The 11909-nt window shown below is 41.6% G+C and overlaps 1 protein-coding gene across 5 annotated transcripts in view; it reads right to left on the bottom strand.

Annotated features, from left to right (window-relative positions):
* COMMD10 (COMM domain containing 10) overlaps window positions 1–9424 on the bottom strand; it is a 219987-nt gene extending 210563 nt beyond the window's left edge. For 2 of the 5 annotated variants that reach the window (XM_040444280.1, XM_040444278.1), the window contains exons 1-2: window positions 9350–9424; window positions 7715–7805 (exon numbers count right to left, since the gene is read on the bottom strand). In XM_040444280.1, the coding sequence (XP_040300214.1) occupies window positions 7715–7805; window positions 9350–9390 (132 nt within the window). In that variant the 5' untranslated portion in view covers window positions 9391–9424. Of the gene's footprint in view, window positions 1–7714; window positions 7806–9218; window positions 9321–9349 lie in introns of those variants that run through there. The other 3 variants (XM_040444276.1, XM_040444279.1, XM_040444277.1) reach the window with 3 other exon arrangements.
* Between the last annotated feature and the right edge of the window lie 2485 nt (window positions 9425–11909).

Below are 11909 nucleotides of genomic sequence, written 5' to 3'. Positions count from 1 at the left end.
TCTCTCTCTCTCTCTCTCTCTCTCTCTCTCTCTCTCTCTCTCAAAAATAAATAAAGATGTTGGGGCGCCTGGGTGGCGCAGTCGGTTAAGCGTCCGACTTCAGCCAGGTCACGATCTCGCGGTCTGTGAGTTCGAGCCCCGCGTCAGGCTCTGGGCTGATGGCTCAGAGCCTGGAGCCTGTTTCCGATTCTGTGTCTCCCTCTCTCTCTCTGCCCCTCCCCCGTTCATGCTCTGTCTCTCTCTGTCCCAAAAATAAATAAACGTTGAAAAAAAAAATTTTTTTTTTTTAAATAAATAAAGATGCAAAAAAAAAATTTTTTTTTTAAATAAAGTGGTTTGGGGGGGCACCTGGGTAGTTCAATTGGTTGAGCATCCGACTCTGGATTTTGGCTCAGGCCGTGATCTTACAGTTTGTAAGATCAAGCCCCCGTGTCAGGCTCCATACTGACAGCACAGAGTCTGCTTGGGATTCTCTCTCTGACTCTCTCTCTGCTCCTGACTCATTCTCTCTCCCTCTCTCAAAACAAGTAAGTAAACAAACAAAAATAAGGAATGCCTGGTTGGTTCAGTCAGTTGAGCATCAAACTCTTGATTTCAGCTTAGGTCGTGATCCCAGGGTCAGGGGACCAAGCACTGTGTCAGGCTCCATGCTGAGTATGGAAGCCTGCTTAGGATTCTTTCCTTCTCTCTCTCTCTATCTGCCCCTCTCCCCCACTCACACACTAGCTCTCTCTCTAAAAAAAAAAAAAAAAAAAAAATTTTTTTAAAGAAATGTTCAAAACAAATAAATAAGTATTTAAAAAAATAAAGTGGTTTGGAGTGAAGGGGGCTAAGGGAATATTTACTTTCCCCCATCCACGGGTACATCAGGAATGCAACCTTAAAATAAGATGGAGTATAAAATATGGGAGCAAATAGAGAATACAGCTTTAAAAAAAGTTCCAAACACATATTCAATACCCTGCTCCAAAAGCAACCTTGGGTCAAATAAATATTAAGCATGAAGTACCTCTATTTGCTTCCAAAAAGCAGCAATTTAACTTATTTCTGTCTACCAAAAGCAACCCACACATATCTAGGAGTAAAAGAGAAGGTAAACAAGATACATTCTTTTTTATCCTCTCAATGGGAAAAAATTAAGGCCTAGGTTTATAAAATTAGAGAACAAATGTCCAAGAAACTTAAATTTTATTTTATTTTTTTTAACGTTTATTTATTTTTGAGACAGAGAGAGACAGAGCATGAACAGGGAAGGGTCAGAGAGAAGGAGACACAGAATCTAAAACAGGCTCCAGGCTCTGAGCTGTCAGCACAGAGCCCAACGCGGGGCTCGAACTCACGGACCACGAGATCATGACCTGAGCCGAAGTCGGCTGCTTAACCGACTGAGCCACCCAGGCGCCCCGAAACTTAAATTTTAAGATGGAAAGTGACAGGGTGTCTGGGTGGCTCAGTCAGTTAAGCCTCTGACCTCGGCCCAAGTCAGGATCTCACAGCTCATGAGTTCAAACCCCATGTCGGGCCCTGTGCTGACAGCTCAGAGCCTGGCGCCTGCTTCGGATTCTGTGTCTCCCTCTCTCTCTGCCCCTCCCCTGTTTACACTCTGTCTCTGTCTCTCAAAAATAAACATTAAAAAAAGTTTTTTTAATAAATAGAATGGAAAGTGGGTATTAATTTTTTCTATATATTTAAAGAACATATGCCATAAATACACATACACAAGCAGAAAGGAAAAACAACACATGAAGAATATAAGGCAGTGCTATATGAAGTGATGTGGAAAGGTCTCTTAAAAAAGTGGCAAGCGAGAAAAGGTAAACAACAGGGCAATATATACAGTATGATACCACTTGCGTAAAAACACACAAACTGCACATTTCTATGTGTATGTGTATGCACATGTGTATGCACGTCTGTATTTCTTAACACATGAAGAATCTAGAATAAAAACCAAATTGGTAACAAGGCTACCTCTGGGGAGGTGTGGTGCTTTTATTATACTTCAAAATTCTTTAGCACTCCTCCCTTCAAAGGATGGAGCCTCGTTTCTTTCCCTTGAATGTGATCCAGGCGGAATGACTTACTTCTAACAAGGATAATATAGTAAAAATGAAGCTCTGTGACATCAAACGCGAGGTCACAAAAAGGACAGCACCTCCCTCTCTTGGGTCACTGGTTCTGGAAGAAGCCAACCTCCATGTTGGGAGGAAAGGCCTCTGCAGCAAGGAACTGAGGCCTCCCACCAGGTAATCATATTGGAAGGAAATCCTCCAACCTCGGCCAAACCTTCAGATTAACAGCAGCCCCAACAACATCTGGCAGCAACTTCATGAGAACCCCAAGCCAGAACCACACAGCTAAGCCAGAAACAAGCAGTCAAGCCTCTCCTACATTCTTGACCTACACGAACTGCGAGTATAATAAATGTTTACTCTTGTTTTAAGGTGCTAAGTTTGGGGGTAATTTGTAATTCAACAATAAATAACTAATACAGGAGAGAATGAAGATGAAAGGAGAGCCAGAGTTAACCAAGGGGGCATTTCAGGTTGTCCACACTATGTAAATTTCTTAACACAAAAACTTACTCATAAACTATTTTTGAAATCTAAAATTTGTTATCAAGATGCTTAATTTAAGTGCTCTAAGAATTTTGAACTAGAAAGCCACAAAAAAAGCAAATTAAAAAACCCATTTTTCCAAATTGTCTTTTTCTTTTTTATCTTTTTTGAAGAATTAATTTTCTTAACATGCATGATGAGTAAACTAACCTCAGTAGTTGCAATCAGGTCACATTCCTTAGAAAATTAAATATGTCTTCTACTCTATGAAGATAGTATATTAGGTAAATAATTATGAAAGCAATTAGGCTTTAAATACTCAGAGCATGGGGGGGACATCTGGGTGACCCAGGCGGTTAAGTGTCCAACTCTCGATTTTGGGTCAGGTCAATGATCTCACGGTCATGACACAGAGCCCCTGGTCAGGCTCTGTGCTGAGCATGGAGCCTGCCTGAGATTCTCTCTCTCCCTCTCTGCCCCTATCCTCTGCTCATGTGCTCGCTCGCTCTCAAAAACAAAAACAACCTCAGAGTATGGATTTAGAAACAGAGAGGCCTGCTGTCCAGAGCCCAAGCTCTGACTCACATTCACTGTCTTACGCATAAAACCTCAGTGGAAGAACACACAGTACTACTATTTTCCAAATATTATAATTCAAAGTATATATATATCATTCTTACCCAATAAACCCATGTGTAAGAAGACCTTACACATCCTATATTAACTTATACCATCTTATATTAACTACAAAATAAATGTATTTTCAGAGATGAACTGCTCTTTTCTTTTTTATCTAGATCGGTGGGGCCAATTCTCCTTTGCACAGGACTCTCCTGCACACAGGACCCTTAAAGTCCCAGGCATTAAATGCTAGTGGCACCCTCCGTACGTTATAATAGCCAAGAAAAATTCTTAGGCATTTCTATAGGCTGAGATTCACATTTGTGATTGTCCTTTATGTTAACATACTGAGACTTCTCTATCTGTCATAATGAGGAAATACAGAGGTTCCACAAGTGAATCTATCAAATACAAGAATTCTTTTTCCAACTTATGAAAGCAATCTTTCTAAAACGTATCACACCCATTCTAGACTTTTGTAAACAAAGTATATTGGTTTAAACTAATTTCTTATGATGAGTCTGTCACAATGATGAGCATCAGAATTCTATGAACAGTATTGCAAGGAACTCCTAAGATACACTAATGATTTTTCACTTCAGGAATAAATAAATAAATAAATAAATAAATAAGTAAGTAAGTAAGTAAGTAAGTAAGTAAGTAAATAACCAACCCTCAGATTTCTGGGCATTTACATTTCTTGCGTCTGATTTTTATAAGTCAATTCTTGAAACTGCCTCCACGCCCATCACAGCAGCATCTTCACCCCCCAGTTTGCTGTTTCTAGTTTGCCACAGCCAGGTATCCAAAGAACTGATCTCTCAGAATTAGACATACAGCATAGCTGGACCAACAGGCTTTGTGTGATGGCCTACAAGTCTCTCCAGTAGAGCAAAGTATGTGAGCTTTTTTAATTGCATGAGTTGTGACAGCTATTTTTTTCTTCTTTTAAACTCAGAGGCCATAAATTGTTCTGTCTAAGTCCCTAATCTGACTTCTGTCAGTGTTTCCCAATGCAGACTCCATTAGCACGGGAACAAACCTTGTGGGACCATTCTGCACAATACAAGACATTTAGTTCCCGGGCATTAGTAATAACCCCCCCAAAACTTCCCATGTATTTCTATATGCTAGGATGAGCCAGAAACATGACCAGTTCAAAGAGGGCTCCCAGACCCATGCTTAAGCACACCCATATTCCATGCTTAAGGCTTCTCCCTATGTTTATTCCAACTAGGGATTCCAAGGAACCAGTCTGGACAAAGCCCATAAAAAAATGAAAGTGTTAAGCTGATGACATTTAGAAGAGCAACCCAATCCCTAAAATTCTTCACCTATGCTCCCACATCAGGTTTCACTGTTCTAAGAGCTCTGCTTGTCTCAAGGCAAAGTCCAACTAAACAGACCAAGAACACAAAAAGAAATCTGGCAGATCCTGAATGTCCCTGCAAACTTTACTTGCTACAAACTCTTATCACAATAGGAACCCCTCTAGAAGAACACTGCCTGAAACTGTCCAGGAAAAAAAAAAATGCACCTTTGCTTTCTATCTTAGCTGGCAAAGTTATCACCTGCATAGGTTTCTGTTCTCAACTGCTTCAGCTGTCAACGACCAGACCTCCTCATGTTCACTCCTCTGCCACTGATGGCATAGCATCCAAGCATGTCTATAGAATGCTCTGGCCACCCACTTACTCTAAGATAGACACTAACTTATTCACAACCCCAGAAATGACTGAGAGGATCAAAGACAAACTACATATCACCGTTTTCCTACAAATTTCCTATCCTCCCTCATTATAAAGAACAAAAGATTCGTTTGAGAGTTTTTTGTCCCACACTGTTTTGTAAGTTTGAGAAGACAGCTACCAGCTCGGGAAATCACAGAACTTCTGGACTGATTGCTTACATCATTCACTTTTGTACTAACTTATATACTGTTTTGTACTCTTTCCTGAGGTTGATTGTAATAAACAGGGATGGATTGAAGGGATGGATTCTGGAACCAGGGAGCTTACTAGCTAGGTGTGTGTCCGTGCACAAATTATTTAACTGGTGTCTATCTCAGTTTCTTCTTGGATGAAATAAGGATGACAATAGTACCTACTTCCTAAGGTTGCTGTAAGGATCTAATGAATTAACACCACAAAGTCATTAGAACACTACCAGAGGGAGGAACATAACTGAATCACAAATACTTCAGAATGTGGCTGCTATTATATTACTCTGGTGGCTCCTCCTGTCTCTCCATCTACATCACAAATTCCTTATAGCCTGGAATTTAGAGGACCTGCATTTGTTTTGTGTTTCCCATGCAAGGATAAGAATTAACTGCAAGAACAGCTACTGAGTGCAGACCATATAAGTGTATTAGGCATGGAAAATATAAAGACGAGTAAGACATGATGCTCAAGATCTTCAAGGTCAGCGAAAGACCCTGGCATCATAAAACAAATGCTTACACTGCAGGACTAAAATGAGATGACAATGAACCAAGTGTTTTAGAAGCACAGAAAACAAAGTGCTGAGAGTGAGACAGCAAGATCCTTGAGACATCCAGTCTATTCAACAAAAAAGGGGAAAAAAAGACATTGCAGGTAAGGGAAAGAGTATATGCATGGAAACAGAGTTGGAAAAGTTCATGGCATATTCTGGTAAAAGTGCACAGCCCGGTGTGACTGGAGCACTTGCAAAATGGGAAAATAAAGCCTGTGGCCATATTATAATGTTGTTATAACGTGATTACAATACAATTCTAAAGATTTTGAACTTTTTCCATGAGGCAATAGGAAGTCAATGACGACTTCAAACACTGTAAAGATACACTGAATTCTTTTTTTTTTTTTTTTTTAGGAAAAAGTATTTGTAGAGATAAATGGACTAGCATTATGAAGAAGTGATAGGAGGGAGTAGACTTCAGGTAGAGGTAACAGTTTGGAGGCAGTTACTGCAGTCTAAGGCAGGGACATTAAGGATCTGAACTAAGACTATGAAGAGAACTTGGATTTGAGAGACACTTAAGAGAGAGAAGGGACTCAGAAGTGAGCTGGCTTCTGAGGAAAAATAAGAGAAGAGGGTCCAGGTTCTCCAGGTGAAGTATGGAAGTGCTGTATCACTATATTCTACACCTAAAACTAGTATCACACTGTATGTTAACTAACTGGAATTTAAAATAAAAACTAATTCGGGGTTGAGCGTCCGACTTCGGCTCAGGTCATGATCTCACGGTCTGTGAGTTCGAGCCCCTTGTCACGCTCTGTGCTGACAGCTCAGAGCCTGGAGCCTGCTTCGGATTCTGTGTGTGTCTCTCTCTCTGCCCCTCCTCCACTCATGCTCTGTCTCTCTCTCTGTCAAAAATAAATAAACATTTAAAAAATTTTTTAAAAATAAAAATAAAATAAAAACTAATTAAAAAAAAAAAGTCCATTTAATTCTCATTTAATGGTGATGCCATGTACCACCAGGAAGAGCAGTTACTAGATGCTCCATAAACATGTGTTGGATGGAATTAAATTTTTATAACCTGAAAAAGAAGTTAACTTAGGTTGGTGACCAAGCAGTGAATCACTAAACATTAATCTGTCCAAAATAACCACACCCTTGAAATAAAAGTGAAAGGGAAAGATTAAAGGAAAGATTAAATACTGGGGTGATAAGAAAACTACAGCATTTTTTAAAAAAATTTTAATGTTTATTTATTTTTTGACAGACAGAGAGACAGAGCATGAGAGGGGTTGGAGCAGAGAGAGAGGGAGACACAGAATCTGAAGCAGGCTCCAGGCTCTGAGCTGTCAGCACAGAGCCTGACGGGGCTCGAACTCATGAACCGTGAGATCATGACCTGAGCTCTGAAGTTGGATGTGTAACCAACTTAGCCACCCAGGAGCCCCAAAAGCATTATTTTTTTTTTCCAACGTTTATTTATTTTTGGGACAGAGAGAGACAGAGCATGAACGGGGGAGGGGCAGAGAGAGAGGGAGACACAGAATCGGAAACAGGCTCCAGGCTCTGAGCCATCAGACCAGAGCCCGACACGGGGCTCGAACTCACGGACCGAGAGATCGTGACCTGGCTGAAGTCGGACGCGTAACCGACTGCGCCACCCAGGCACCCCCAAAAGCATTATTTTTAAGAGGAAGAATGAAATCAGAATATTCTCAAAGCATGTTACAAGGAACCTGAGTCCCAAAATATATACCATGAGACATCAGTTGCAAGGTCAAACTTGTTTGAAAAGTTTTGCACATCATATTCACCCTTAAATATTTACTGTAAACACTATCATAAAATATACTCTGAAAAAAATATATATATATATACACTCTGAAAACTTACATAATAAAAAAAGATTAACTTTAATGAAGACAGAGTTTCCCAAACTTTTGGGACATTACAAAATTTTGTACAGAGCCTGTGTTCCCTAGGACACACTGGAGAACACTATACTTCACAAAAAGTTTTTCAAATACAAACAAAAGAGTTTCAGTGCAATCACAAGAAAGTATTATAAACTATAGAAATGCAAAAATACAAACCTTCAGATGAAGTTTTTGAAGAATTCGGGTGAGCAATCGTGGAAATCTTCCTATGTCTATTGCATTTATCAGCGACACTGCTTTTTTCATGCTAAATAAATGTGTAAAACAGAATTTTAAAATGAGTTTTCCAGGTGGAACTGTACTTGCTGTAAGCATGCTTGTCTACAACTGCAGTTGTCTTTAAGTTTCCATTTCAACAACTCTGATTGCTATAAAGAAAAACAGATGATGGCCAGCAAAAGAGGCAGGACATTTCCAAAGAGATGCCTCCCAAAAAGTATTTGTGTTGAAAAAGTCCATTTGGCAAAGTTTCTCTTTCTTTTGGGCAAGGCAGACAACTAGGGGAAGCTTGCCCTCTGTGGGGAATGCCATTAATCACTCAGCAGTAATATCCACTTAACCCACAATGGAACTATGGAAAGAGAAGGAGGAAAGTGGCAGTTACACCAAAATACAAAGCAAAGAATACTGCATGGCAGATAAGGCGATAAAACAACGTATACATGACATACGAAATCATTTAGGGTAACAGCACACAGTTGTTTTAAAACCCTACTTCTCCTGTAATCATCAACTTTAAATTATGTGATAAGAGGGGCGCCTGGGTGGCGCAGTCGGTTAAGCGTCCGACTTCAGCCAGGTCACGATCTCGCGGTCCGGGAGTTCGAGCCCCGCGTCAGGCTCTGGGCTGATGGCCCGGAGCCTGGAGCCTGTTTCCGATTCTGTGTCTCCCTCTCTCTCTGCCCCTCCCCCGTTCATGCTCTGTCTCTCTCTGTCCCAAAAATAAATAAACGTTGAAAAAAAAATTATGTGATAAGAACAATTCTGCATCATACTGGATATGGCTTAGTGACGTGGCGGCTCTTAAGCAGGACACTGATACGAGGAGAACAACTGGCTGTCAGAACTCAAGGAATCCAGGAAGGGAAAAAACTTTAAAATGACAACTCTCTTCGTCAAGATTCCTGCCCAATTCAGGCGCAAGGAAATTGTTACTGTCCAACTTTTTCCGCATCACTACCTGCACTATTACTTGTTTTTCATGAAATGGGAGTCATTTCTACTTCAATAATTGTATTTTAAGACAGAACTTTATATCACCACCCTGGACAGCCGAGCTTCCCTACCATAAGTAGAAATGAGCTAAAAATAAATTTTAAAATGAAATCAAAAGCAACGTTACCAAATTCTGCTTAGGCACCTTACTAGCCCAAAACGAGGCCTAGTCCATCTTGATTGAAAAGGGGTAATAGCACGTGTCAGGGATTAAAGACCTTCCAGCACTAATGGGAACCTTTCTCGTAATCAGGCCTGAAGGAGAGTTGAAAACAGAAACTGTTTAGCTCTCCACGTGCTTCAGCACTACTCCAGGCAGACTTGGGTACTTCTGATCCCACACTCTGGGAACAGTGACACACATCACACACTGTCCTACTGACCCCAGCTGCCAGGCGCATTGTAACCCCACGTAAGTGAACCACCGAGAAGGCGAGACACCCACAGTCCCCCGCACTCCTGCAGGGCCGCACCGCGGTATCTCCAGCCCAGGGCCCGCCCCGCTTCGGAGCCAAAGGCGACAGCTAACAAGGGAGTCTCTGCGTCGGTCCCATCCATGCCACCTCTGGCGACTACCTGGGGCTCTCCGGCAGGATCAGCGCCGTGGTGGCCGCCATGTTTGAAGCTCTCACGCCCAGCCGCCGCCTGTCAGCTGTCTCCAGCTCAGCCAATGGCGGCGGGCCTACGGAACGCCGGAAGGCCCAAGCCCCTCAGGTTCGAGGTCCGTGTCTTCTCCAGCGGTCCTCCAGGCCAAGGGAGGGTCGCAGCCACCCTCCCAACCGGCAGTGTTCTGCCTTAACCCTGTTCGCATATTAACTTATTTATATTTATCTATTTACTTGTTATATATGCACATTTGACCGTTGAACACCTGGAGGTTAAGGGTGCCTCTCCGCCAAAAGTCAAAATTCCACGTATAACTTTTGATGTCCCCAAAACTTCAGTACTAATAGCCTACTGTTGACCAGATACCTTACTGATAACATAGTCCTTGCTTGTATTTTGTATATTTTTTACGTACTGCGTTATTACAATAAAATAAGCTAAAGCAAGCTAGAGAAATGAAAATGTTACTAGGAAAATCATTATGGCACTGTACTATGCTTATCAAAAGAATCCAAGTATGAGTAGGCATGCACGGTTCAAATTTGGATATGAATGTGTATTTTTATGGAGTAGGTGTGTATAAACATATATTTAGGTGTGTGTACATGTACATACACGGTTTTTTTAACGAAGAGTGAGCACCCCATCCCAGCCAGCGTCTGGCCTGTGCTGCGTGGGGGCAGGAAGGGGAACACTCTCCCCCAAACCAGTGGGGGGGGTGGTGTCACACAACATCCCGCAGTAGAAGTCTGCGCCACCAGCCTAGGCACTGTGCGATCAGCCCTTCCAGTATCCGCCTGCCGGGAACTCTGTAGGGCACCCCACAGAGCTTGTAGTATGTACCTTCGCATGTAGTATGTACCGTAGTAGTTACTGAGCACCAGGCCCTGTAGGCAGGCACTATGCTAGGCACTTGGGATGCAAAAGACCAAAATTCCTGCCCTCAAGGCTTGCCAGCAGTTCAAAGGGACAAGTTTTATTGTGCCCCTTTGGGGTGCCGCACTGAGCTAGGTACTGCTTAATAGGAGAGATGCATCCCCGCAGAGGCTGCTCTTTAGAATCTCACAGTAGAGCAGGGATACAACATGGGTTCGCGATTACCTTTGTCGCCTTAGAGAAAAACACGTAGTGTGTTAAAGGGATTCAGAGGTGGGAAGAATGGTAAAGCATGGGAGGTAGAGCATTGGGATGAGGAAAACTTCCTGTGGCAGGTGGCATGAATTCTTGAATGATAGATTATGGTGTGTGCGCTTGAGCTAGTGAGAAATGGGGAGTCATTAATGTTTTCCAGTAAAGAAATTTTTGTGATGAGAGCTGCTATTGATTACGCATGTGTGTGCGTGCCTGTGTGTTGTTTTTCGTCTTTCAAAGATTACTGTCAGCAGAATGGTGATTGGATTGGAAAGAGGTAAGCAGGAAAGTCAAACAGGGAACTATTGCAATAATCTATGGAAAGCATTAAAATCCTGTGGTAGTAAAATAGCATTGGAGAATGGAAAAAAAAAAAAAGCAGGGAGTGAATTAGAGTTCCATTTCAGCTGTAGAATCTTCAGGAGCTGGCAAAAGATTGAATGTAATTTTCTTACCTAATTATGTTTTACTTAAATTATTATTTAAATTAGTTGGCATTCCTAGAGCAGCCCAAAAACATCCTAACTGAAGGGAGAAGCCAGATTGCAAATTAAAAGTGAATAATCCCCACATGGATAATTGAGTCAATTATACAGTGTGTCGAACACATACAAATACATTTAATTCCACAACACACCACACGCTCCCCAATTTATGCAGTATCTGAAAAAGAGGTATGCGGATTTACATAAATTATAGGTCTCTGATACAAACACAGATTACTTTACCTGGCATAATTTTAGAAGTGTCCCAATTCCCTCGACTTCTGAATAATTTCCCTTTTGTCTCCATTCATTACCTAAAGTAGAGCCATTAACCAGCATTTTTGACTCTCTAGTGAAGTTTACCTCCCTGTTTCCTTCAAAACCATAGCTGGGATTTTGAGCAAAAGGGCATCAGGGTGGTTTGAGCCCTGAATCCATGTAACTTGGAACAGAGCACTTTTCCTCACTTCAATTTCTTATTTCTGATGTGTAAAATGGGGGTGAGAATAATGTCTGCTCCCCTGGGCTGTGATAAGAATTTAACAATGTGATGTATATGTGCAAGAAGCATTCTCCCCTCCTTTATAACACAAAGCACAGACTTCTAAGGTTGTACCAAAAAAGTCTCTGGTAATTCTCATCATTTTCACTGACAGGGTGATCACTTCTTATTGGCACTCGTTGCTATAAAGGCTTGATGCAGAGAATAATTTCACCCCTTACATGAGACTCTCACCCAAAATGTTTCTGTGGTCTCTAGAGTATAGACATATATACTCTATATATGTCAAGCCCTTATACTTGGCTACCTGTTACCACCTGCTAGAGAACAGGATATGTACCTTCTAGAGACACAGTTCCATGACCACACTTTACCCCTAACCCTCGAACGTGTCATCCCAACTTTATGATGG

The sequence above is a fragment of the Herpailurus yagouaroundi genome, unplaced genomic scaffold (assembly GCF_014898765.1).
Source record: "Herpailurus yagouaroundi ecotype Mexico unplaced genomic scaffold, PumYag 192, whole genome shotgun sequence".
NCBI lineage: Eukaryota > Metazoa > Chordata > Mammalia > Carnivora > Felidae > Herpailurus > Herpailurus yagouaroundi.
This window is presented reverse-complemented; position numbering and strand designations above follow the sequence as displayed.